The 25,217-nt window shown below is 42.2% G+C and overlaps 2 protein-coding genes across 5 annotated transcripts in view; both read right to left on the bottom strand.

Moving 5' to 3' along the window:
* Window positions 1-8,003, bottom strand: part of RCBTB1 (RCC1 and BTB domain containing protein 1) — a 38,837-nt gene extending 30,834 nt beyond the window's left edge. For 3 of the 4 annotated variants that reach the window (XM_082215784.1, XM_082215786.1, XM_082215787.1), the window contains exons 1-3: window positions 7,887-8,003; window positions 3,974-4,176; window positions 965-1,115 (exon numbers count right to left, since the gene is read on the bottom strand). In XM_082215784.1, coding sequence (XP_082071910.1) covers window positions 965-1,115; window positions 3,974-4,099 — 277 coding nt within the window. In that variant the 5' untranslated portion in view covers window positions 4,100-4,176; window positions 7,887-8,003. Of the gene's footprint in view, window positions 1-964; window positions 1,116-3,973; window positions 4,177-7,509; window positions 7,671-7,886 lie in introns of those variants that run through there. The other variant, XM_082215785.1, reaches the window with a different exon arrangement.
* Window positions 8,004-10,315: 2,312 nt separating this feature from the next.
* KPNA3 (karyopherin subunit alpha 3) overlaps window positions 10,316-25,217 on the bottom strand; it is a 31,669-nt gene continuing 16,767 nt past the window's right edge. The window contains exons 8-17 of the mRNA XM_082215788.1: window positions 25,071-25,157; window positions 24,564-24,733; window positions 22,881-22,925; window positions 19,927-20,058; window positions 18,118-18,246; window positions 16,659-16,763; window positions 16,484-16,555; window positions 16,239-16,401; window positions 14,430-14,524; window positions 10,316-12,957 (exon numbers count right to left, since the gene is read on the bottom strand). Coding sequence (XP_082071914.1) covers window positions 12,859-12,957; window positions 14,430-14,524; window positions 16,239-16,401; window positions 16,484-16,555; window positions 16,659-16,763; window positions 18,118-18,246; window positions 19,927-20,058; window positions 22,881-22,925; window positions 24,564-24,733; window positions 25,071-25,157 — 1,097 coding nt within the window. The 3' untranslated portion in view covers window positions 10,316-12,858. The remainder of the gene's footprint in view (window positions 12,958-14,429; window positions 14,525-16,238; window positions 16,402-16,483; window positions 16,556-16,658; window positions 16,764-18,117; window positions 18,247-19,926; window positions 20,059-22,880; window positions 22,926-24,563; window positions 24,734-25,070; window positions 25,158-25,217) is intronic.

The following is a 25,217-nucleotide window of genomic DNA, read 5'->3' as shown; positions in this document are numbered from 1 at the left end:
CCATGTGGCCTCAAAATCTGCTCCAAAGCAGAATTTGGGGGCATGTAGGGGAGAGCATAGGAAGTGGATGTCCTATTTCACAAGCAGAATTCTGCTTGTACAGTGTGGAAAATAGCCCTAAGTCTTAAGATAAGCACCTGAATTAGAACCCAATCGTTCTGAAAGGTTTGAGGGAATGGGGTGTGCACACACATGGAGTGAGACACTTAAGCCTTTTTAGATTTTATTTTTCCTAGGAAGCGCTGCAGCATCTGCATAACTTTACTCCTCCCTGGTCTGGTGAATGCTGCTGCACAAAGGAAAACATTGGCAATTGCAGCCACAGGCTCCACCTTTAGACAAGCTGCACACACGCATCAAAGGAAGATGTCAAAAGACTGCTCTCATTCTTAGGGTTGACGTTGGAGACAACATTGCGTGAAGGCAGGAAAAGATCCATGGGGGTTGCAATCCAACAACGTTGTGAGAGCCACCAGTTCGCACCCTTGGCGAGAGGGAAGTGCCTAATAAAATTCTGCAGCCCAAGCTTACCACAAATATTTAAGCTGGGCAAATATTTTTAAAACCATGTCCACATCCCATTGGAAGCAACATAGTAAAGTAATTTAGTGTCTTGCCCAACAAAGTAATCAACTTTCATGGCCAAAGAGAAGGAACAATATACACTTTCACTCATTCATCCAATTACAGCTATTCCATGAATGGGTTTACTTAAAATCAGATGAGAAGAGAAGATATCCATTCTTTGACATGGGAGACTAGATTGGAAAGAGTATCAATATATGTGTGTAGGAGTTGAGGGGAAGATGCAGCCACACAGGGAGGTTAAGCTGGAACAACCTGTTGTTGGAATGGACTTGCCAACAGCGCAAGGCCACAACCACATTTTCTTGGAACCCATTTCTAACGACCTTTGCTTAAATTTAGGGAGCATGCAATTAGTATTGCTCAAGAGCAAAACTACCTTCTGTACTAAGTATTACATGTGGTCCACTTCCATAACTGAGGCTGCGAATCCTCTTTCCGCATAAAGTTTCAAGTTTCTTTGGTACAATGGTACTCTGGTTATCTCCAGTTCCCAAACAATTACTACAGTTTAATCCAAATACAAATACCTGGAAAGAGAGACCAATAACACTATATTTTAATGCTTATATTTATAGCAACAGTCATCAAGATGAAAATGAATCAGGGTAAATATATAATTTATAAGATTTAATAGGATTCTTACTATATCCATTTCAGCTATGGTGTCTTTACAACAATAGCATGGTTTTGCAATGAACTCTAAATGGCCAAAATCTGGCAAACTCAACAAAGTATGCTATAGATAAGAAATGCTGGAGCTATGATTATTTTATGAAATTGGATTTCTTTTATAATATGGAAGGAACACTCTGATTTTAAACATCCAAGGTCAAAACGCATTTTGGTTGGAATTATACCCATGAAAGCCACTGTATAATTTACTTAACTATCACCTGTATGTTCAATTTTCTTTCTTTGATATTACTCCACATATACAGCGTTTGTACTTAGAAATGTTTTATTTTTCTTATTCTTACATGTTTATAACATTGATATAGGAAGCCATGAATCTTTACCAACCTTTGGAGAACTGGGACAAAACTAACAAAGTCAGTTTCAATAGGGACAAATGTAAGGTTCTAAGAATGAGCAGTAGGGACTGGAATGAGCAATTCAGGTTTCTTGTTGGTTGGCTGAGAGGTTTTGAGACAACGTGACGGTAAAAGGAAGGTAACTTTACCAGCTCCATCTGGTACGCAGGCTGAGACCTTACCTGTCCGCGGGCTGTCTCGCCAGAGTGGTGCATGCTGTAGTTATCCTCCGCTTGGACATCTGCAATGCACTCTATGTGGGGCTATCTTTGAAGGTGACCCAGAAACTACAACTAATCCAGAATGTGGCAGCTAGACTGGTGACTGGGAGCGGCTGCCAAGACCATATAACATCGGTCTTGAAAGACCTAAACTGGCTCCCAGTACGTTTCCGAGCACAATTCAAAGTGTTGGTGCTGACCTTTAAAGCCCTAAACGGCTTAGGTCCAGTATACTTGAAGGAGCATCTCCACCCCCATCATTCTGCCTGGACACTGAGGTCCAGCGCCGAGGGCCTTCTGGCAGCTCCCTTGCTACGAGAAGCAAAGTTATAGGGAACCAGGCAGAGAGCCTTCTTGGTAGGCTCCTGCCTTGTGGAACACCCTCCCACTGAAGCCTTATTGGAGTTCACCGATTGGGTCTGCGTTGCTCCGGGACAGGAGGAAGGAAGTCAAAATGACACCGAGGTTGGTTCAAAGAAAGAGTTTATTCTGCTCTCCGGATAGCAGAAGGCATTTGCGTGATCAAGTCTACAGCAAGTCCAAAGAAATGACAGGTTTCATGAAGTTTATATATCCTCCAGGCACCCTCTCACTCCTCCCCTAGGAGCCCAACCACGTTGGCGTACGTACACAGGTTGACATCACATATGTTCCTGCTCTGGTACTCTCAACCATAAAAGGATCTTCCTTCCTGTACTTCTGACCATAAAAGGATATTCCTGTTCCTACTCCTATCTTGGAGCAAGAGGTCACTACTTCCGAGAACATGCTTTGGCGTTAGTCCCAGACTTGGGTCTCTGCGTCATTTGTGGTCAGGACATAAGATATGTTTGTGTCTGTTCTACTGGTAAAGTCAAGGCCAGTCTTGCCGTCAAACTGATAAGGGAGAGAGCTGTGTTCTTATTTTGCATTTGCTCAACGGCTAAAGTTTATGCATTTTAGCTAAGGAGAAATGGGGATTTTGGTGCAGTTAAAAACTGCCTGCACAGTCAGTTTTGGGGTTTGGGAAACCCATTCCTTCACCACCAGATGTCAAAGAGAACAACAACTACCAGACTTTTAGAAGCCATCTGAAGGCAACCCTGTTTTGGGAAGCTTTTAATATTTCATGAATTAGTGTGTTTTATTTTGTTGGAAGCCGCCCAGAGTGGCTGGGGAAACCCAGCCAGATGGGTGAGGTATAAATAATATGTTGTTGTTGTTGTTGTTGTTGTTGTTGTTGTTGTTGTTGTTGTTGTTATTATTATTATTATTATTATTATTTCTCCGAAGGGCCTCATTCCTCTGATTGCAGGCCACAGGCCAGTTGTGGGCCACAGGGCCAGAACCCCAAGGGGGCTGGCACTCCTTGTCCTCTCTCTTGTTCTCTTAGATAGCTGCATCAGCCGGAGACTATGGGGCAGGCATCCAGGCCCCATCTTGCCCTCAGTGGCGTAGGTGTGAGACTGCCAACACCTCTGATAGCCAGGACAGACTCCATGCAAACCGGCTGCCCCCTTGATTCTCAATTAATTTTAATTTAATCATTTTTTTCTTCTCATTTAAAATACAGTCTCCTCTTAATATATTTAATATCATACTGAATGCTCTAGTAAAACAAACAGAAGAGGAAATGAACCAGAGGATCTCATAATTTGTTTTAAAGAACTTTTTCAAATAATTTTAAAGAAATATTCTGAAGTTGTTCAACCAGCAAAGTGGTTTTGAGATTTGTTTCTATCAGCTAAGGAGCAAATGTGCCAATATAGTGGTACCTCGGGTTACAGACGCTTCAGGTTACAGACTCCGCTAACCCAGAAATAGTACCTCGGGTTAAGAACTTTGCTTCAGGATGAGAACAGAAATCGTGTGGCGGCAGCGGGAGGCCCCATTAGCTTAAGTGGTGCTTCAGGTTAAGAACAGTTTCAGGTTAAGAACGGACCTCCAGAATGACTTAAGTTCTTAACCTGAGGTACCACTGTACATACCATTTGAGAGAATATACAACTTTTTTAAAGCCTTAAGACTATCTTTAAAAAATATATCAAGCATACAAACATTTGCAAATCACTTGCGTTGTTTTTGGCTTATGCACCAGATATACAAACTTTTTTTTAAAGTTAAGCCATTTAACCTAGACAACCCAATATTTACCTCATCACTGTGGGTGATGTATATCGCTTCATTGGCAGATGTTCCAAACACACATGCTTTTCGGATGGTTGATATTTCTTGTGGTGAAAGCAAAGTAAATATTGGCCACTTTCCAACATCCATCATGACTTCACAGTTCTTTATACCAGACTTATATTTATGCTGGAATTTTGCCTCCAATTAAAACAAAATCATGGAGTCACCTGGAAGAGAAGAAAGGATAGAAAGACTGGATTTCCAGATATGGAAAACCTATTTCTATATTGTGGTGCAGACACAGAGATGCCTAACTCTGGGTTACACAGATTTACACATGCGTGTAGTACAGCTGCCAGGATGTATTCCTAGGCAGCCCTGCAAATAATCAGAGGTAGCAGTCGCACATCTCCTGATGCACTTGTTAACCCACCAGCCCATTCCCAAAGCAGAGAGGGAGTTACTATCCCATACAGACCGTCCACTACTCTTCGCCTTCCCATATCTACAGGGAGTTGCCAGAGTTGCAGCTGCCATTTCATTTTGAACAAAAACGTCAGCTAAGCCTGTGCGGGCAGCCTTCACAACATTGCTATAGAGACTTACTAAATCTGGTGCTGAACAGAACATGAAAAGGCTTGAGAAATGGCATTCCACTGTTGCAAAGCAGCAGCACAAACATCAAAAGCGAGCTTTGTTGCCATTGCTCAGATGACATCTCTGAAATGACCCAACAATGCTAGCATACAAACCAGGTCAAAACAAGAAATCCTGCAAGTTTAGTGGTATTGAAAGTTAAACAGAGACAACCATGTTTACATGAAACAAAAGGTAGACTGTCAAGGATGTTTCAAACCTAAAGCTTTAACTCTCTGTAATACCAGGAGTGACAAAAGATGTTTCCATATCTCAGTATTGTTTTTTAAAAATCTTACCTTGTTGCACACAGAAGGAGCTGAGCTGATAAAACCAGTGTGCAGCACAAACCTTTGAGATAATGTCACATGAAGCATGTTCTGTACACTCTGAAATCCCTGCAAGGGCTGCTGGGAATTGCAACATATGAAAGACACTAAAATTCAGGAAACAAGTAGCCAACACATCTGTGTGGCTCCAGACACTAGGCTAGAAACATGTGGACCAAGGCAAGTGATGATGTAACAAAAAAGGAGGCTAACTAGAAAAGACTGGTAACTGGGTCACCACCTGCACGTGGCAAAGAGGCATCCTCAGCCTCCCAAACCCAGACTCCAGCCACTGCCCAAAATGGGCCTCGGTTTATTTCAGGGATGAGGAATGTCAAGCACAGAGACCAAATGCAGCACTCCAGACCTCTCTATTTGGCCCTTAGGATTCTCTCCAGACCACACCCCATTCACAGCCACATCCTTTGCTCAAAGAGGGTACTAAGTAGGGTCCGTGTTTTTGCCAGGCCTTGAATTCTGCTCATGCTTTTTGTTCCGTTGCACCAGGGGTGTCCAAACTTTTTTCAAAGAGGGCCAGATTTGATGAAGTGAACACGCATGAGGGCCGCCCAAAATTGCTGAGCTTTTTATTTTTAGGATTGAAGTTGACCCCAAAGTTGTTGAGCTGTTTTTAGGATTGAAAATTCAGGTAGGTAGCTGTGTTCGTCTGACACAGTCGAAATATATTTTTAAAAAATTAAAAAAATGTCTAGTAGCACCTTAGAGGCGAACTAAGTTTGTTCTTGGTATAAGCTTTTGTGTGCATGCACACAAAGAGATGGGTGATTTACCATAACCATTGAGTCTATCACCCATCTCCTACTACCCGCCTGAGAAAAACTCCACCCCACCCCACCCTCCCACTATATATAAGGCTCTGGTGACTTCTGCTTCAGTGTATCTGAAGTGTTTTTTATTTTTTATATATATTTAGGATTGCAGTTGTTGATTTTTTTTACAATTTTACCCCAAATTTTTTTTACGGATTTTACCCCAGGACATATACTGCCACGGGGGCCAGATTAAATCAACCGGTGGGCCAGATTAGGCCCTGGAAACAGGCTTTGGACATGCCCGCCCTACACTGAGGGATGTCCAAGTGTCACACTTGTGGTTCTGACCACTTTTCCTCTGCCCCCCCCCACTCCCGGCATAAAAAAGTTTTGACATAAAAAACCTCAGAGCACAACATTTCCCCAGGAAATCAAAGCATTTGTTTCCACAAAACATGAAGTGATTCAAGCATCTCACTAGACTCAAAGGATGGGACTCAACACTATTCCTCCTCAGAGTAGAACCGTGGACATAACCCACTTAGGTTCATTCATTTCCATGAACAGGACATTGCTGAATGCAAACCATGGTGTTGGAAAGGACGGCAGTCCAAGTCCCACAGTCTGACAGCCCTTTTGCTCAGGGCAGGATGCCACTACCCAGGCAAAGCTCTAGGGCAGCAGAGCCCCCTGTCTCCCACTGCTGTCTGCTGCTCTGCTAGCCAAAATCTGCTTCCCTGTAGTTTCCACCTCCTGGCTCTGGATTTGCCTTCTAGAGCAGATATTTAAACCGCATTATCATCATGTCCCCCTTAATCTTCTCCTCCCCAAGCTAAACACAACCACAGCCCCAGTCCCCATCAGACACTACTGGTTTGGGGTTCCATTTTAAATCAGAATATGTTACATCGTTTGAAGCATTAAGGAAGATATAGAGTGCTAATTGTTGTTGTTGTTGTTTAGTCGTTTAGTCGTGTCCGACTCTTCGTGACCCCATGGACCAGAGCACGCCAGGCACTTCTGTCCTCCACTGCCTCCCGCAGTTTGATCAAACTCATGCTAGTGGCTTCAAGAACACCATCCAACCATCTCATTCTCTGTCGTCCCCTTCTCCTTGTGCCCTCCATCTTTCCCAACATCAGGGTCTTTTCCAGGGAGTCCTCTCTTCTCATGAGGTGGCCAAAGTATTGGAGCCTCAGCTTCACGATCTGTCCTTCCAGTGAGCACTCAGGGCTGATTTCCTTCAGAATGGAGAGGTTTGATCTTCTTGCAGTCCATGGGACTCTCAAGAGTCTCCTCCAGCACCATAATTCAAAAGCATCAATTCTTCGGCGATCAGCCTTCTTTATGGTCCAGCTCTCACTTCCATACATCACTACTGGGAAAACCATGGCTTTTACTATACGGACCTTTGTTGGCAAGGTGATGTCTCTGCTTTTTAAGATGTTGTCTAGGCTTGCCATCGCCTTTCTCCCAAGGAGCAGGCGTCTTTTAATTTCGTGACTGCTGTCACCATCTGCACTGATCATGGAGCCCAAGAAAGTAAAATCTCTCACTGCCTCCATTTCTTCCCCATCTATTTGCCAGGAGGTGATGGGCCCCGTGGCCATGATCTTCGTTTTTTTGATGTTGAGCTTCAGAGTGCTAATTACACACTGCAAAACAGATTTGAGTACATTCCTGTCTTAGCTGCCCATCTAAAAATGTGACATTTCTAATTTCTTTCAGACATAGCTTAAGGATAAATAAAACATATTTTGGTTCTTTTAACAAGTTTAAATGATTGTTTTAGGAGAGAAAAGGGGTTCACAAATGGACATACGGGGGAGCAAGGGTTGCCATGCCACTTGAACATATGGACGGATCCTGCAAGAGCTTGAATAGTGAAACTGTCCAGTTAGGCCAGCGCTGCGTTTATCATCTGTACGCATCTGTAACTTCTATCCCCAGCCACAAAAGCGCCCCTGCCCGTGAACTTGGCTGAAATCCCGGCCGCCCTTCTGCCTTCGCGTCTTTGAGGCGGCAGCACCGGACTCGGCTTTCTCGCCGGGAAGGAGGCCGGGACGCGCTCCTTCGGCGGAATCCCGCCCGGGCCTTGGCTCCGGAAGGGGCTGGCCAGGCCCAGGGGAGGCCGCGTCTGGCCCGCGCCCCCCTCAGAAAGCGGCGCCCGCAGCTCGGAAGCCTCGCCCGCGTCCCTACCTGCCAGTCTCGTCCGGCGAGGCGACGGCGAGGCCCGGCTTGGCGATCTCCGGAGAGGCGCGCCTTCGCTCCCGCCCCGAGGACGCCGGGGGGGCGGAGGAGGAGGAGGAGGAGGCGAGCCGGCGCAAGGACCCGCGCGGCCAGGCGCCGCTCCGCGAGAGAGCTCCGCCCGCTCCCTGCCCCGCGCCTGCTCCGTGGGGCCACAGCCAATCAAAGGCGCGGGAAAGGCGGCCTCCCGACGCCCCTTGGATCGCCGTAGAGCTAGAAAGCGGGGAAAGCGAGAGGGGCGCGCTCCAGGCCCTGCCTTCCCTCGGAGCAGGCGGAGCTCCCAGCGCTGCTCTCCGGAGGGAAGCAACAAGCACAATTACCAACTGGCCACACGCGGCTCATTGTGTTTTTGGCACCTCACACCAGGGCGGAAATGCTGCTTGCGTGCGCACCGCTGTCCCTCCTCTTTCTGCGAGCCGCATCTTGAGACCCCTTCCAACTCTACCACTCTGATTCTATATACCCTGCTGATGTTTTAAAGCAGGTCTTCTGCCTTCACAATTGCCAAATACTTGTTTACAGGGTTGGTTTGTTTTTAAGTTTCTGCATCAGGGGCCTAAAGTGTTGCAGGTAAATATACTTCTAGGTAAACATGGTTGCAAGTTGAGCTACAAGCCCTATTCATTTCACCTGAGAATCTGTCATGTGGATCTAGTGGAACCACCTGATTTGATCAGTTTCACAATCCAGACAGGAAACTTGCAGCCTTAGTTTCCCCTACTTGTTAGTTACACAATTCTACTGTAACAGAAGGGAAATGCAGATTACGAAACAGTGTCTGTAGCACAGGGCTTAACGACTGCAGTGTTCATTCTACACATCTGTATTTGGAAGTAACCACTGCTGTTTTCATTGAAACCTACTAGTTAAATAGTGTGTACACTGAGTAACCCTCATTCCAGGAAACAATTAAGGCTAAGTGATGATAGTTCATGGGAAAGGACATGCAAAGCATGAGATGGCTGTGAAACCAGAAATAAATGAGAGTCAATAGAAAGGAGTGGTTATCCACCATCCCTAGGGATAACTTCTCCTGCTGTGCCTCACTTGCACATTTTCCTATTCACAGCTGCCAAGAGATTGTGCAGCTATTCCGTTCTTTTTTCCTTAATGGATTTTCTGTGGCAAGATAAAAAGATAAGAACACACACAAGAGATCACAATTTGCTTACTATGTTCGTTGGACTGCCGTACAATTGTGTGAAGGAGGCAAGATGATGGTACATTTAAAGCTTTGTCTGGAAGCACCCCAAGAAAGACAGAAGCCTAGCAAAAACACAGGACAATTTGACAATGCGCTATAAAAAGTGAATGAACAAAGCAAGACAATTCCACATTAAACATCCTGTTTATTATTGCACACTGCTTTGATACTTATGTGAAAAGTGGGATGTAAACCTTTTAATGAATATACAAAAATAGTGAGGAAGCATCATCTGACTAGCAATAGCACTCCAGAGTATCAGCATCTCTCTGTCACCTTCTTACCTGACTCCTAACTGGAGATGGTCTATCACTGGGCATTGGGATCATTTTATCAGTATTTTATTTAATGTATCTTATTTAATCTACGCTGGGGTTCAGGGGGACTTACATTTCAAAAATGTCATTACAAAATACAAGTAATGTTATTAGCTTAATAACTGTTGCAAACGTAATGTTGGGGGGCTTGCTGTGCAGGAAACCTCTACCCCGTATCTGACTTCAATAGCTTATCTGGGCTCCATTTCAGCCACCAGAATTGTGAAATTTACCAGATTGGTTGAGAAGCAGTTTCAGTCTAGTCAGATACGGTGGCTACATATATATCCCCTTATTTCCACCCCCAGTGGCTTCTGATAGTCTTTTACCCCTGTTGCAGGTGTATATGTCATGCTGTTACACTAGTGTTGGATTACTGCATATGTGGAACACTGCAAGTATATTCCCTGAGATTAGTTTCCTATCACATACAGAATAGGACAACACTCAGAACTGTACTATATCTTTTTTTAAAAAGCATTACTGCCATTGTCATTTTACAATCAAACTGAGGCTTGATTAATTTGACAATGACCACAAATTGCTATGCGACACCGTATTTTTCCTTCGAACAGAAGACTCTTTAACAGAACAAAGATATCAGACAAAAGTTATGACACCTTTTTGTACATGAATATCAATGTGCTAAATACAAAGCTTCTTAATTAGATGCATATTCAAAATAAAGAATTATTATATATTAAGTTGACTATTGTAAATACTGTTTTATTTTTGGTAATGCTTTAAGAAGTCAGTTCAGGTTACTAGAGGACATATTGTCATTTGAAAATGGTCAGTGAAAAGTAAGCCTACAAATCCACTTAAAGCACATCACTGTTTTCAAAATAAGGTCTTACAGGTTTGTAGTATTTGATAGCAGCTTTTTATTGGTTATAAAACCTAAGCCCATATACAAAATTAGGAACACATTTAGATGCCTCTTTTGAAGTAACAATTTAATCTATTAACTGAGAGTTAAAAAAATAACACAATGCAATTTTAAACCACTTCTGAAAACTTAAAAGTGCAGCAATATACTTTTGGCTTGCATACAAAGATCCTAATACATGGCATGACTGGAAGAAACTCTGCAAGTGGGGTAAGAGAGAAGGGATACCATTTCCTCCATCTGCAGCCTTCAGTGCCTCCTGTTCTGGAGGCCTCTTGACACTCTGATATCACTTATATCAGTAGATGGGAGGAAACTCTCAGCACAACTGCAAAAATCTCCCCCTCTAGCACAGCAGGATCTTTGGATTCAAGCTTTTGTTTCCTTTAACTATAAAATGGTTGGATCCCAAACAAGGGCTGATAAGGTGGCAGAATAATGAGAAAAATCTAAGTTACTGCTTTAAACAAGTTTTCCTATGTTCATCTCAGTCTTCACAGTAGGGAAAAATCATTTATCTCATTTTGTGTGTAGCATCTAAGACAGCGGACACAGGCATACTATAAAATGAGGGGCATTTTTTCACATCATCAACTGCATACCTGCTTTGAAATTCCAAAACCTATGACGAAATCTAATTCTGATTTTGAAATGTCTAGTTTTTAGCAAGCACAACACAATTCCAGTAAAATGTGTTAATATAGGACACAGTTACCAAATGAACTTAATGTCTGGGTAAAGAAAAAAGGCACAATGAACTTCAACTCAATTTTATGTGCACAAGAGTTGAAAAGTCTGAGCCACCTTAAAGAGAAATTGATTTTAAAATTTATAAAACCTATAAATAGAGGCCAAACCACTGTATTAAAACACAGTATCTAGCAAGTAAAAATCTTGCAGTTTAAAACACATACTTGTATCATTTTAAGATACAATACAACTCACTCTTTAAAGTGGCTCCACCTTGGCAGATAGATTTAATGAATGAACACCTGCAATGTTTTGCTCATCAGTGGAAAAACAGCTGATCAACAAAGCTTGTGATGGCATCTGTCCTTATCTTCGTCACAGTAAATACAACCCACATCCAATAACTACATTAGTTTTACATTTTCAGTATCCCTTCACATCAAGGCATTGGGGAAAGTACATCCAGTGAACAACAGCAACAATACCAGTTTGTGTGACATGTTACAAAGTTTAAATTTCATCTTTACCCACAGCAATCCCAGATTCTCTGAAAAGCCAGGCTGGACATTACCCCAATATCAATGATCTCCCATGTTACCAGCTTATGCAAATTTATTCATGGTGAGCTGCATGTTACGCTTCTTCTGAATAGTAGCAGCTTCCACAAAGCCTCACACAACTAATACATATCTTAACTATATGAATAGGTTTAGAGACTAATTTTTCTATTATTTTTCCAATACTCCCAAGAATGAAGCTTTTATGATGCTCCTAAAATAGTTGCTAGTTTGTTGCCAACCACATCATCATAAGCACTGGTAAGTAAAAAAATAGTTTAAGACTAAATTACAGTAAACATGAAAGCTCCACAGTTTAAACCAATATAAATCAACATTATTCAGTTATAAATTTAAAACAAAAATAATGCATTGACTACTAAAAGATGAAAGCAAGATTCTTGCTAACCAATGCTCATTTGGGGTAGCTTTGTTTCTTTAAAATGGAATTCTTGCTTTCAACTTAAAACGAAGTTCAAGTCCGTAACAGATTGTAGCTCAGGTAAAATACCATGCACAGCATTTTCATTATTTCCAAAACAGCAGGAACACACAGGCTGAAGAGTGGTCAAGTACAGCTTGCTGTTCTCAAAAATTAGGTATACTGGTCATGTTTTACTAGTCCAAATGCAAACTTCATTCTTCAAACCCAAGCTTCTAAGGCAGTAATGAACACAATTACTGATATATGTAGTCTGTTTTTACACTAATCAATTACCAAGTTCTTTTAAAATTTCAGTTTCACCAATGAAAATAATTTGACTTGCGTTTTCTTTGTTTATTCTTCCACATTAAATATATGAAAATATGTTTGTAGAGGACAACAGTAGAGGCTTAAAAAATAAACAGGCCCCTTGGAAGTCTTCCAAAATGGAAGCATCATACTAAAGAGTCTTGATCCACAGTGCACTATTTTAGAAAGAAAGCTACTCTTCTGTGGAAAGCCAATGAGCCGCCACCACAAAGGGATATTCTTAAAACTGCAGACTGCAGTTGTCAGCTTGTGGCACCAGGGGCAAAAAAAAAGGCAAAAACAAGAGAGGAAAGGTAGCACGGGTTGTTAAAAAACAACAACAGTTTATGAGATCATGCATATGCATTTATGGTCCGTGTGAGAGTTACTTTTGGCAACGGCGAAGTGACGGAGATACAACTTGCTTTAGAAGCATCAGACAAAGAGGCATATGCTTGGAGTCCTTTTTTCAATGGCAACCATCAGGTGGTACATTTTACAGGTGTGGAATAGAAAAGCTGCATTGTATGGAACTTAAAAATTAAATTCTTTTGTTTGAAGATTGGCCGTTGGATCAAAATTGTAAGTACCTCCTTGTGTTGCCTCAGGAATGAGGCTGGGATCTTCATCAATCTACAAAAGCAAAGAAAGTGCATACCATGGGATTTCATTGTTCACCTTATAAATAGCCCCCACTCACAGACAACATATTCCACCCAACAGTACAAGAGCAGGTATAAAAAATGCACACCATGCATACAGAAGGCTTGGACATGTTACAAAAGTTGAGACATTTTCAAATCTGCTGCTTTTATGAGCAATCTCCTGGGGCATTGAGCTGGTGGCAATCCCTCGGAACTCTATTTGAATGCCAATAATTACATTGGGCTGGCTTGCTCCTGACAATGAGTTGTGATGGACCTAACACACTACTAGACCCTGCAGCTCACCTCAAATAGTAACTTAACTGTTATTAATAATGCATGAAGATAGCTACTAATTCCTCAAATAAATACATCAAGTGATGTCCTGAAACCAACTTGAGGCTTTGAGAAAGCTAGAGTATCATTTTGTCTTTGTTGAGCAAAGTAAATTATTTGTAAGTTATTGGGGTGGGGAGTTGTTGTTTCAAGAGGCTGTGCTGAGGGCAGGGAGAGGCAAGCAAGCTATTTACACACATACATACATTGGGGTGCTACATGACAAGGAATATTACTTATTTCCAGCACTTTTATTTCATGCTTACTGTACTGTGTACATGACTATTACTAAATTGGTCCTCCAAACTGAAGTGAATTACAGATTGCAGCATTGAGCATGCAGAAGAGAGGGTGTTAAGGGTAGTCTTCCAGCATTACCCAGCATGCATATGTGAGTATTTGTTCCACAACATTTTAAAGTTTTCAAAATCTCCATCCTCAGGTGCTGCTGTAAACTACAGTGGTGCCCCGCAAGACGAATGCCTCGCAAGACGGAAAACTCGCTAGACGAAAGAGTTTTCCGTTTTGGAGGTGCTTCGCAAAACGAATCTCCTATGGGCTTGCTTCGCAAAACGAAAATGTCTTGCGAGTTCCTGCGGGGTTTTTTTCCTCCCCCCCCTTTTCTAAGCCGCTAAGCCGCTTATCAGCTGATCCGCTAAGCCGCTAAAAGCCGCTATTAGCGCTAATCCGTCAATGGGCTTGCTTCGCAAGACGAAAAAACCGCTAGACGAAAAGAATCACAGAACGGATTCTTTTCGTCTTGCGAGGCATCACTGTATGTGCAGAGCAGCTATCTCAGTTGCAAGTAATGCATATCTTAGGAATCATAGAGTTGGAATAGACCACAAGGGCCATCGAGTCCAACCCCCTGCCAAGCAGGAACCTCAGCCGAAGCTGCTGCATCCTGTTTTAACAAGCCAGCTTGTTTCTGTTTTGCTGGTAACATGAAGTACTGCACAGATGTAACACTGGCTGGAATAGAACACTGAATGGAAACTGTGCCTCCGGTGTACAGGGAAAAAGGGGTTTTTCAGAGCATTTTACATTGGCCCACACCAATATTTCTGCAGAGTACTCAAAGCAGCCACTTACTGCTGTTACATTTTAGAAGTCAGAGGTACTTACTTCATCACCAGAGAAATACTGATCTATTATTTCAAATGCTAGCTTATATATGTCTTCATTCTCATGTTGTTGCAGTGCTTCAATTTTCTCCAAGCCTGGTCAAAGAGAAGCAAGAAAAATGACAAGTTTAATAAATTAAGAAATTGCAAGCTGTAACCCAATTAAGTCTGTCTGCCAGTGGAATGAAGACAGCTGGTGGCATGGAATCACAGAAATGTAGAGTTGGAAGAGACCATGAAGGTCATCTAGTTCAGGGGTCAGCAAAGTTTTTGTGGCTTGGGCCGGTTCACGGTCTCGCAGATGCCATGGTGGGCTGGAGTGTGTGTGTGTGTGTGTGTGCGCGCGCAAATGCTATTTCTGACACTCCTTCTGATGCGGAGGAGGCATGCGCAGCTTCCCATTGGCTGCAGGAAGTTCCTGCAGCCAATGGGAAGCTGGCCAGCGTCATGGAAGGCGGTCCCCACTCTGCTCTGCGCTGGTTTAGCACGGCGCACGTGAGCCGACCGAGCGGGCAGCGGGGGTCCATGAGCCTTAGGTTGCCGACCCCTGATCTAGTTCATCCCCCTGCAATGCAGGAATCTCAGCTCAAGCTTCCATGACAGATGGCCATCCAGCCTCTGTTTAAAAACCTCCAAGGAAGGAGACTGTTCCACTGTCTAACAGCTCTTACTGTTAGAAAGTCTTTCCTGGTGTTGAGTCAGAATCTCCTTTCTTCTAACTTGAAGCCATTGGTTCAGGTCCTACATTCTGGAGCAGCAGAAAACAAGCTTGCTCCATCTTCCATGTGACAGACCTTTAGATATTGGAAGATGGCTTTCATGTCACCTCTTAGCCTTCTCTTCTCTGGGCTAAATATGCCCAACTCCCCCAACTGAGTCCGATCCTCATAAGGCTTGGTTTCCAGACCCTTGGTCATCTTGGTCTAACTCCTCTGTGCACATTCCAGCTTGTCCATATTGTTCTTAAACAGTGGTGCCCTGAACTGGACACAGGACTCCAGGTGGAATTGTAGGGTGGTACTATGACTTCCCTTGAGCTGGACAGCTAGGCATTCATGCCAGGCCAATATGCACATTCCCTTGCGCTTCAGAGAGAGCTTTCAATTCCTATGTGTGAGAAGTGTACCCTTTTCATTATGTCTAAGTGCAATTGTGCAGGAATGTCTGCAAGTACAAGATCTTTGCCTGGGTGATAGTGAATGTGCACATCCTAATTTTGTCCCTGCATTAACATGTGCCAAAGCCTTTTTGGGGTGCTCAACAATGGCTTCTGTACAGTGGTTTCCAGTGGCTTCTGGTCCATTGGCTTATGGTGCATTGTCTGGCCAAACGTAAGTTGATGGAAGCATTCCATTCTGAAGACTACAGCCAACAGTTCTTTTTCAATCTGTGCATATCCCATTTCAGTTTCTGATATTGCTCTACTGGCCAGTGCAACTGGCTGCAGTTTCTGTAGCAGGGCAGCTCCTAGCCCTGTCTCTGGTGCATTACACTGAAACCCAGCCAGATGGGTGAGATGATATTATTATTATTATTATTATTATTATTATTATTATTATTATTATTATACTAACTGCTAACCTGAATGATAATACTTTAGTTCAGGACTCCTGACTATCGTGTCTGTAATCTTCTCAAATGTACTTCCTATAGAGCTAGTATCCAGAAATAACAATGTCCCACTGGTTCTCTCTATTCCACCAGGTTTCTGTTGCACCAACTTTATCAATGCTGTTCTCTTAAGACCAAACACACCCCAAACACACTCTGTTTGGAGGTGCATATCGCATTTTACCAAATCACATCTTACCTCCACATTCTTCTATAATTTCTGCTATTGTGCTTGCTTCATCACCAGCCATTATTAGAATGTTTTTCAGCCCATCCAGAACCACCTGAACCACTTGAGAATCTTTGACTGACAACAAATTACAGAATGGTGGGATCACATTCTGTTGCACAAGGTATTCAACCTAAACAGAAGAGATACTTATGATTAATTTCTTCCTTATAAATGGTTCCAAGTTTACTAATTTGACTACTTAAGACACATACCTGATCTTTTCTACCACTTATTGTTAAGTTGCTGATTGCCCAAGCAGCTTCCTTTTGTGTGCCAAAGTCTCCCTAAAGGATATAAAAGGTGATTTAAATTAGCAAAGTAATATATGTAGACATACAATCTTGCAACAAAAATATGAGAAACAGCCAGATTCAGCATTTGACTGACCTTAGCCAGCTGGTGAATGATCATAGGGATAAGTCCAGCATCTATTACAGCTTGAACTTGTTGCTGATTTCCTGCAGTGATATTGGAAAGGAACCAAACTGCTTCCTGAAATAAAACAAAACAAAACCCTGCATGTGAAGTTGTCTTAGACAGAGACATTTACCAGTGCCTGCTAACTTGTCATTTTTAACTGGAGATAGAAGGGATTGAACATAGAATCTTCAACATAAAAAACCATGCTTTATCAACATGCTTTTAAACTTTTAATTTCAGCCTGTTTCCAGATAGAAACATTGCATGGTGACAAAATGAGATTTCAAGCAACTGATACTTTTCTTCTGGAAATTTGTTAATAAAAGCTGGGTGGATGGTGTATTTATGGATGTTCATGAGTTATGGGAATAGAATAGGATGGGATAAGTTGTGCATATTGTATAATCTGTTGTAAATTTAAGTCAGAATTTGGGTGGAGGGGGTGTAGTTAGTGAGGTAACTGTGGTAGACTGTGAGTCAGGATGTCCTTTGGCAAGAGGGAAGGTGTTGCCTTTCAAAAGGCAGAGTGACTGTAGAAGTGGTCCTCCAAAGGTGGAGGAAGCTTACAGATGGGTCCTGTTTCAAAGCATTGAAGAAGCACTGACCAACCAGTCTGAGTGTTCACTTCTACACTTCATGAGAGGAGCGTGGAAGAAGTACGTGAAGACATGTTCCCAAAGCAGGGAATGAGTGAACCTGTAACAGCTTCTTGGAAAGCAAGCTTCAGTGTATATTAACCACACATAAAAACCCAAATGACTTGGTATCAGACATTTGTTTTCCCAGACTGCCTCAAGTAACAAATAAAAGTTAATGAGTCTGCATTGAGAGAAATGAAAGTAATGAGAAGTAAAAAAGAGAGAAAAGGAACAGAGGACTCTGTGAAATCAACTAAAACAGAGCCATATCCTCTGGCCTCTGAAGCAGCCGCACCCATTTTTAACATAGAAATAAAAGTTATCAGAGTACCATGAGCTTTCCTTAAAGGCATATCTGGGATTCTTTACCACTGAGAAGCTTAATCCCAGTTCTTAAGAAGGATTTCAAGGTTTACACTGCTCCAGTGCTGGTGTACAAAATGGGATCTGTACAGTCAATTCCTTCCAGAAGTTAGTTGCTATGGCAGAAACAAACAATGATACTTCATGGGAGCACTCAACTACGTACTAATTAAAAGTGCATTAATGGAATATAAAGTAGAATGAGGGAAACATTTTCTTTGGCATTTTTTAGATCCCTTATTTCTTTATTGATGGCATTTCTATACCGCCCTTCACAATGTATTTTCAAGGAACACTGGGGCAGAGTAAACATTTAAATTCTTCTTCGGAAAAGGGGTAATTTTTCCCGTTCAGTGCAAAAGCTGAGACTGCTTGTTCTGTTAAGCTAAAGAACAGATCACAGAAAAAATTCAATGAGTCCTCACCTTGTTTATTTTCTCTTTTGGATGTGTCAGAAGATTTGGGAAATGGGAGAGGACATCACAGTTGAGAACAACTTGTGTCTGTTCATCAGTACCAGTTACTATGTTGCCAACTGCTCTTAGTGCTGCCGTCTACATTTGAAGAAAAAATATTAGTAAAATCTTTGATGGCCTTACGAGGTCCAGGCTTCATTCCCTAGGTTAGTTCATATGGGTTAAAATTTGAATTCACCCAAAGTGTAATATTTTTAAAGTGTATTTGTTTTAAATTAAAAACAAATAGGGGATGCATTCTGATTGCCACTAATGATAGTGTGGAACAGCCAAGAGGACTTCCAACAGGCAGGCAGAACCGTCCCCCGTCAATCACCTGACATCAAATGACCCCTTTTTGCCTGCACTGGTCTTGCAGAGTGTTTTGCAAGCGGCTCAGCATGAGGTCTTGCAAAGCCCTATGCACAGTCCATTGAAACATAGAGCTCTGCAACCTGCAAACCCACTTTCAGCAGAGTCAGGGCTTCACCTGCCCCACACTGGGCATCATCTATGGTGCCAGGTGAATGGCAGGTGGTTGTGGCTTGGGTCAGATGGGGAAGCGTGGCAGGCCTAACTAAGGCTGCAGGACGGAGGACAACCTCACCCAGAACAGGCATATTGCCCAACTCCAGGACCCAGGAACCACCGAACTCAGGGGACTTTGTCCTGCCAGGATTCAGTTTCAGTTTACTGTCCCTGATCCTTTTCTATGCAAATCCTTCATTTCACACCTCAAAACAGCTATGCCATGAGGATACCTTGTCTGGATTGATCATCTCCTTCCTCTGTCTGAGACATACACTATAAACATTCAGCTTTGAAGCAACAGAATAAGTTCATTACAATAGCTAAGCTTTAATAAAGCCTAGTGGAGTGAAACATGGGTTACCGTATTTTTCGCCCCATAGGACGCTCCGTCCCATAGGACGCACCTAGTTTTTTGGGGGGGAAATAAAGAAAAAAAATTTCCCTTTATTTCCCCCCCAAAAGCAGGTCGGGGAAACAGAACCAGGTCGAGGAACAGCGGGATGGCGGCGCTGCACCTCCCCGCTGTCCCCCGAGCTTGTGGGGCTGGCCGATGTCTGCCCCGCGCGAGGGGCGCTCTGCATAAGGGCGCCCCCCCCCCCCACGGGGCGACAGGCTGCTATCCACAGCGAGGGGAGCCTTGTGGGAAACTCCTGCAAGGTTCCCCATGCTGCGGATGTCTGCCTGGCGAGAGGGGCGCTCTGCTTCAGGGCGCCCCTCGCGCTGGGCGGCAGGCTGCTATCCCCACGCTGCGGATGTCTGCCTGGCGAGAGGGGCGCTCTGCTTCAGGGCTCCCCGCCTGCCGGGCGGCAGGCTGCTATCCGCAGCCTAGACATCCCTGCCGGACCTCCCGTAGGGCTGCCTAGGCTGCGGATGTGTTCCTGAAGCCTGGGGAGCGAGAGGGGTTGGTGCGCACCGACCCCTCTCGCTCTCCAAGCTTCAGCAAAAGCCTGCATTCGCCCCATAGGACGCACCCAGATTTCCCCTTCATTTTTGGAGGGGAAAAAGTGCGTCCTATAGGGCGAAAAATACGGTACATTTAAAAAGAAATATAAATTGTCCTATTTTTAATGAAACTTTAAGAGACCATATGAATAATTAAAAAGCATTGTCTAAGTGTCTTTAAATAAATGGATTTAACATTTGAATTACTGACTTTAGTTTTTATGTACAACAACAAAGCTGATCAGGTTTGGACAATGCAGAGGAGATAATTTCAGTTATAATAAAATTCATCCCAAAAAGGATTACCTGAACTTTTACCTCCTGGTGGCTCAGAAGGGGAACTAGGAAAGGTACCACACCAGAATCTATCACCATCTGAATTTGCTCATTACCACCATCTGTCAGGTAGGACAAAGCCCAAACAGTGTCCACAAGGATCTGCAGAGAAGGGAAGTTTCCTTTGTCAATGTAAGATTGCAATAGACACCCAAATGGGATTGATCCCCCTCCCTACACAACATGTCTGAAATGAATGACATGCTGTGAAAGAGAATTCTGTATGTTCAAATTGTTTTCTTGTGTTTTCTCCACACTGTTTATAATTTATTCTGAAAACAAGGTACCGTGGTACCTGGGTTTTTTAACATCTCTGTTGACAAATGTTTCGGTTTTCAAACGCCGTAAACCCGGAAGTAAATGCATCCGTTTTTGAATGCACCTCAGAAGTCAAATGGCTTCTGCTGAGTGTATAAGTTATTTTCCCTCAATTTTCTTTATTAAATTTGCAGACCGCCCTTCGCGTCTTGGTTTTCAAACATTTTGGAACTCGAACAGTCTTCCAGAACAGATTATGTTTGAATACCGAGGTACCACTGTAGATGGTGCTGTCGGCACAAAGATTAGCAATGATATCAGCATGATCTTAGGAAATTCCAGCAAAGGAAGAAAATACGTATAGCCTGCCTCAGCATAGGCCTATTTTTCTAGAGAAAGAATTGATTTTTTCTTAGGTCTTTTTTTAGCACCAAAATGAAACAGTGCCAACAGCCCTAAGGGCAGGTTAGCTGCCCCCCAAAGTGACCAGAAGATGTATTTCTAACGTAAAAGCTCTGGATTAAACAGACATTCAGATAAAACCAGTGCAGAACAATGTTGCAATAGGATGCAGGAATCTAACCAGCACCGTAGAAATAGCATGAGATTGTGCACTAACCACTTTTGAACTCATGGTATATCGACAAAAGCATCTCATTGGGGGGGCCTAGCCTCTTATTGACTGTGTGTACCCACACTCCTATCTCCTTATACAGTCATACCTCGGGTTGAAGTACCTTTGGGTTGAGCGTTTTCAGGTTATGCTCCGCAGCGACCTGGAAGTAACGGAACATGTTACTTCCGGGTTTCGCCGCTCGTGCATGCGCAGATGCTCAAAATTACATCACTTGCATGTGCGGAAGCAGCGAATCGCGACCCACGCACGGGCAGATGCGGGTTGCGTTCGCTTCAGAGGTACCACTGTATTTGTCTAAGTGCCATCTTCTGTTTATATATTTACACACACACACGTTATATATCCTTCCAGTAGCACCTTAAAGACCAACTAATAGTCAAAATAAAAAAAATCCTTCCAGTAGCACCTTAAAGACCAACTAAGTCAAAATAAAAAAATTCCTTCCAGTAGCACCTTAAAGACCAACTAAGTCAAAATAAAAAAATTCCTTCCAGTAGCACCTTAAAGACCAACTAAGTCAAAATAAAAAAATTCCTTCCAGTAGCACCTTAAAGACCAACTAAGGTGCTACTGGAAGGAATTTTTTTATTTTGACTATTAGTTGGTCTTTAAGGTGCTACTAGAAGGATTTTTTTTATTTTGACTATGGCAGACCAACACGGCTACCTACCTGTAACACGTTATATATATTATTGTAAACAAGACTGTAAGCCACCCTGAGCCTTTGCCAGTAATGTGGGGCATAAATGTGGAAAATAACATCTGAACAGTTTAATAAAAAGTATTAAGAATTAAATTTGGTATGTTAGAACACACTGGTAACAGCAGTTTTGGATGCCATATCATGATTGAGGAGAAATAAGAGTCTCAGGACGGAGGTTTGACCCCTCTAATTACAAGGAACATTGAATATATACAGGTACATTCCCACTCACATCAGTTTTAAGAATCCTGAAATTTAAACTATATGGCAATTTTGGAGCTTTCTCCAATTATGAACAATGTCCCTCTAAGCTCAGACTGTTTTTATGAACTACAGATCAATCAAAAGAGATGAAACCAGGTTGAACACACAATATATATATTTTTTATTTTAAGATTCTCAGGCAAGTCATCTGTCTTACCAGAACTAAGTTTCCAGATAAACTGGGAACAACACCAACCTTGTGGTTTGTAATGTCAGTTTGTGATATACGTAAGACAAAAATCTTTTTAGTACTGATTTTTTTTAAAAAAAAAGAACTAGCAAAATATGCATTGTGATTAAACAAAGCGTAAACTGTACTTGTTCTGTTAACAACAAACATTTAACAGCACAATTCTTTATCTGTCTATTTGAATGACAGGCCCAGGGTGCTAGAGAGCAATTTCTCTCTTCTAATTGTTTATAAAATGGCAGCCAAATTAGATAGTAAAAAAAAGTTTAAGGTTAACTCACAGCTTACATGCACATAACTTGCACCATTTCAGCTTTACGTGGTTCATAGCCAGCTAGTTGAAATCACACAATTTAAACACATGGAAGACTTTTAAAGCTCTTTTTGTGCAGAGTTTACCCAGTGCAAAAAGCTTTCAACCACTCTGCCTTGCTTATCAGACTCTGGAAGGCTCTCACGAGGCTTCAGAGAGCTCCGTGCATATGCAAGTGACTAAATGGAAGTGACCAAAAAGATTCCCCACCCCTGAGTCACCTTGCATGCAATGCTTCTGGTTGGTTTACTCATGTGTAAAATGCCGTTTTGAAAAACTGTAGCCAGATAATGAAACTTTGTAAAATTATATTCCAAGTGATATAGAGCATGTTAGCTATATATGGAAATGAAGGGCTGGGTCTGTAAGTTGACATTTTCATGAAATTACCCTCCCATCATCCCTGGCCATGGTAGTCTAAGACATCTAGAGCACACCAAGTTGGGGAAAGACTCTCTAGGCAAAGAAGCTACTGTATGGCACAATGCAAACAAGAAAACTCTCAAATACTAAAAGGAAACCTTAGATTGGAGAAGAAGGTATTTCAGCATTTACTTACATTTATGTCTGTATGGTATATGAGAACACACAAGGCTGGCAAGATCTGGTAAAGATAAGTTAATTATAATGGGTCATTAATACTAAGGAAAGCCAAAACACACTGTGGATAAAACCTCAAGCAAATCTGTGGTTACAATCCTATGCACATTTTTCTGGGAGTAAGCCCCACTGAGCACTGCGGGACTTACGGTACATCTGAATAAACATGTACAGGATTACACTGTCAATTACTTACTGCAGGATCAAGTGTTTCTTAATCAGCTGATGCCCTACATTTTACACAGTTTTAATACCTGGCTTCAATCATGTAAAAATAAGTCTATAGCAATTTCATTTTACAAGGAAGTTATGAGAAAGAAAGAGTGCAAACTCACATATATAATATTGAAAATTTACATTTATCAACCAGTTTGCCAATGGCTAACACATTTCTGGCCCACAGTCAGGGCTTCTCCTTTACGCATAAACTTTTATGGTTTTTATATATGTTGTTTTTCAGTTAACTACATATTGTGAACTTTTTTGAGAGCAGTAGTGAAATTTAGGGCTGGAGATAAAAATATGGTTGCCCCAGTGGAAGCCAGCACAAGCCCCCTTGGGATAATGTGGCTTTCCCCCATTTCTTCCCCCTTCACCCCCCTAATTGGATCTGGGGAGGCAGGAGAACCCTCAGAATAGCATGCAGGAAGGAGGTGGTTTGCTCTTAGCAAGCAGAAATGCTTGCGCTATGAGACACTTGCTTTACTGCGGCATGTAATATGAATTCCACTCTTAGTCGAGTCACAGAATGGTTGAGTTGGAAGGGACACCAAGGGTCATCTAGTCCAACCCCCTGCGATGCAGGACTAAAGCTACAATCCTAAACCCACTTCCCTGGGAGTATGCCTCACTGAATTAAATAGGACTAGCACCATAAATTTGTTTTGTTCCCTATTTGAGCCCAGAGGTACAAAGCTAACATTCTGGCATCTCACATTATTCCTGAATGTAGATGTTACCACTAAGCCACAGAATCCACTACATGGGAAAGCAGAGGTAGTGTTAAATCACTCCCTCTATCATATTATAGATGCCATCAGTCTTTCAACAGTTTGTTTGGGTGTTTTTTTAATTAGAAAGCAGCTGCACAGGGCTGTGAATTTATTTGGAACACTTGTGACAATATTTGATCCTTTCCTGTAGGTAGGCAGGCAGGCAGGTAGGCTGATCTATCTAACTAAGATAAGAGGAATGGGAGGAATGAAGGCGACTTCTCTCACACTCATCGCTCCATGAAACGGCTTCATTTTAAAGATTGTTGACTTTGCCCATAATCCTATATATTCTTACACAAGATACACATCCCACTGACTAAAGGATTCTCATGTAAGTTATCGCTGCTTGTGCTTTAGGCTGTAACATCTTTTATTTAAATAAGTGGTTCCCTGCAAGGTCTCTTGTCTCTTTGAAGACTACATGCCTCGTTAGTCTGTACTGTTTAGCTGCTGAAGTTAGATTCTGACTTCAGATCAAGAAGGAAGGTAAATGCCTCAGATACCGCCATAATTAATAACTAGTAAGTGGAATGAGATACAAATAAATATGCATTAAGAAAGTGCACACAGTACATATGCCGTCATGGGAAAACTGACTTGCAGTGAAGCTGAGGTGGAACAATACTTAGTTGTAATTTTTTATTTACCTCCTGCACTGTCTCCATAGGTGGTGGGGGATCCTTATTCCTGCAGAGATTTACAATGACCCATGTGACGTTCCGGAGGAAAGTGATGGGAATGGAGGGGTTGATGAAGGATAGAAGCGGTTTGACAACTCCCAGTGATATGACATAATCTCTACACTGAGGACCATCACCTACAAAAGTGAAAATTTCACAAAAAATTACTTTCATGATGGAGAAACCTTGAAATGTATGCAGTGACTTATGTTGGGGTCCTGATGCGCTATGTTTCCCCCACTGGTAACATACGAACACTACAAAAGTTACGGTTCAATGGAAATTTGAAGAACACAATTTGTTGTAGAATAACTTCATCTAAGTTTTCCAAACTGAGGATGTTTTCTTATTTAAATCAACTGGACTATTCAGAGAACTTAAGAGGAAACATAGTTTTATGGGGTAATGTCAATGTATGATTTTAAAGCCTTCAATGCCTGTGATTTCTTTTCTAGAAATATAGTTAACACTTACCAATAATATTTCCAAGGGCCCAAACAGCTTGTTCACAAACATTTTGATGTGGTGAATGCAGCAGTCTTAAGAAGAGAGGTACTGCATCTATAACAGCAGAAAACTGGATTCATTGAAATGATAAAATGCAGCTCTTTTAATAGATAA

Source organism: Podarcis vaucheri, assembly GCF_965113315.1.
Source record: "Podarcis vaucheri genome assembly, chromosome: 3".
Classification (NCBI taxonomy): domain Eukaryota; kingdom Metazoa; phylum Chordata; class Lepidosauria; order Squamata; family Lacertidae; genus Podarcis; species Podarcis vaucheri.
The sequence above is the reverse complement of the archived record's forward strand: the minus strand, read 5'-3'. Positions and strand labels throughout refer to the sequence as shown.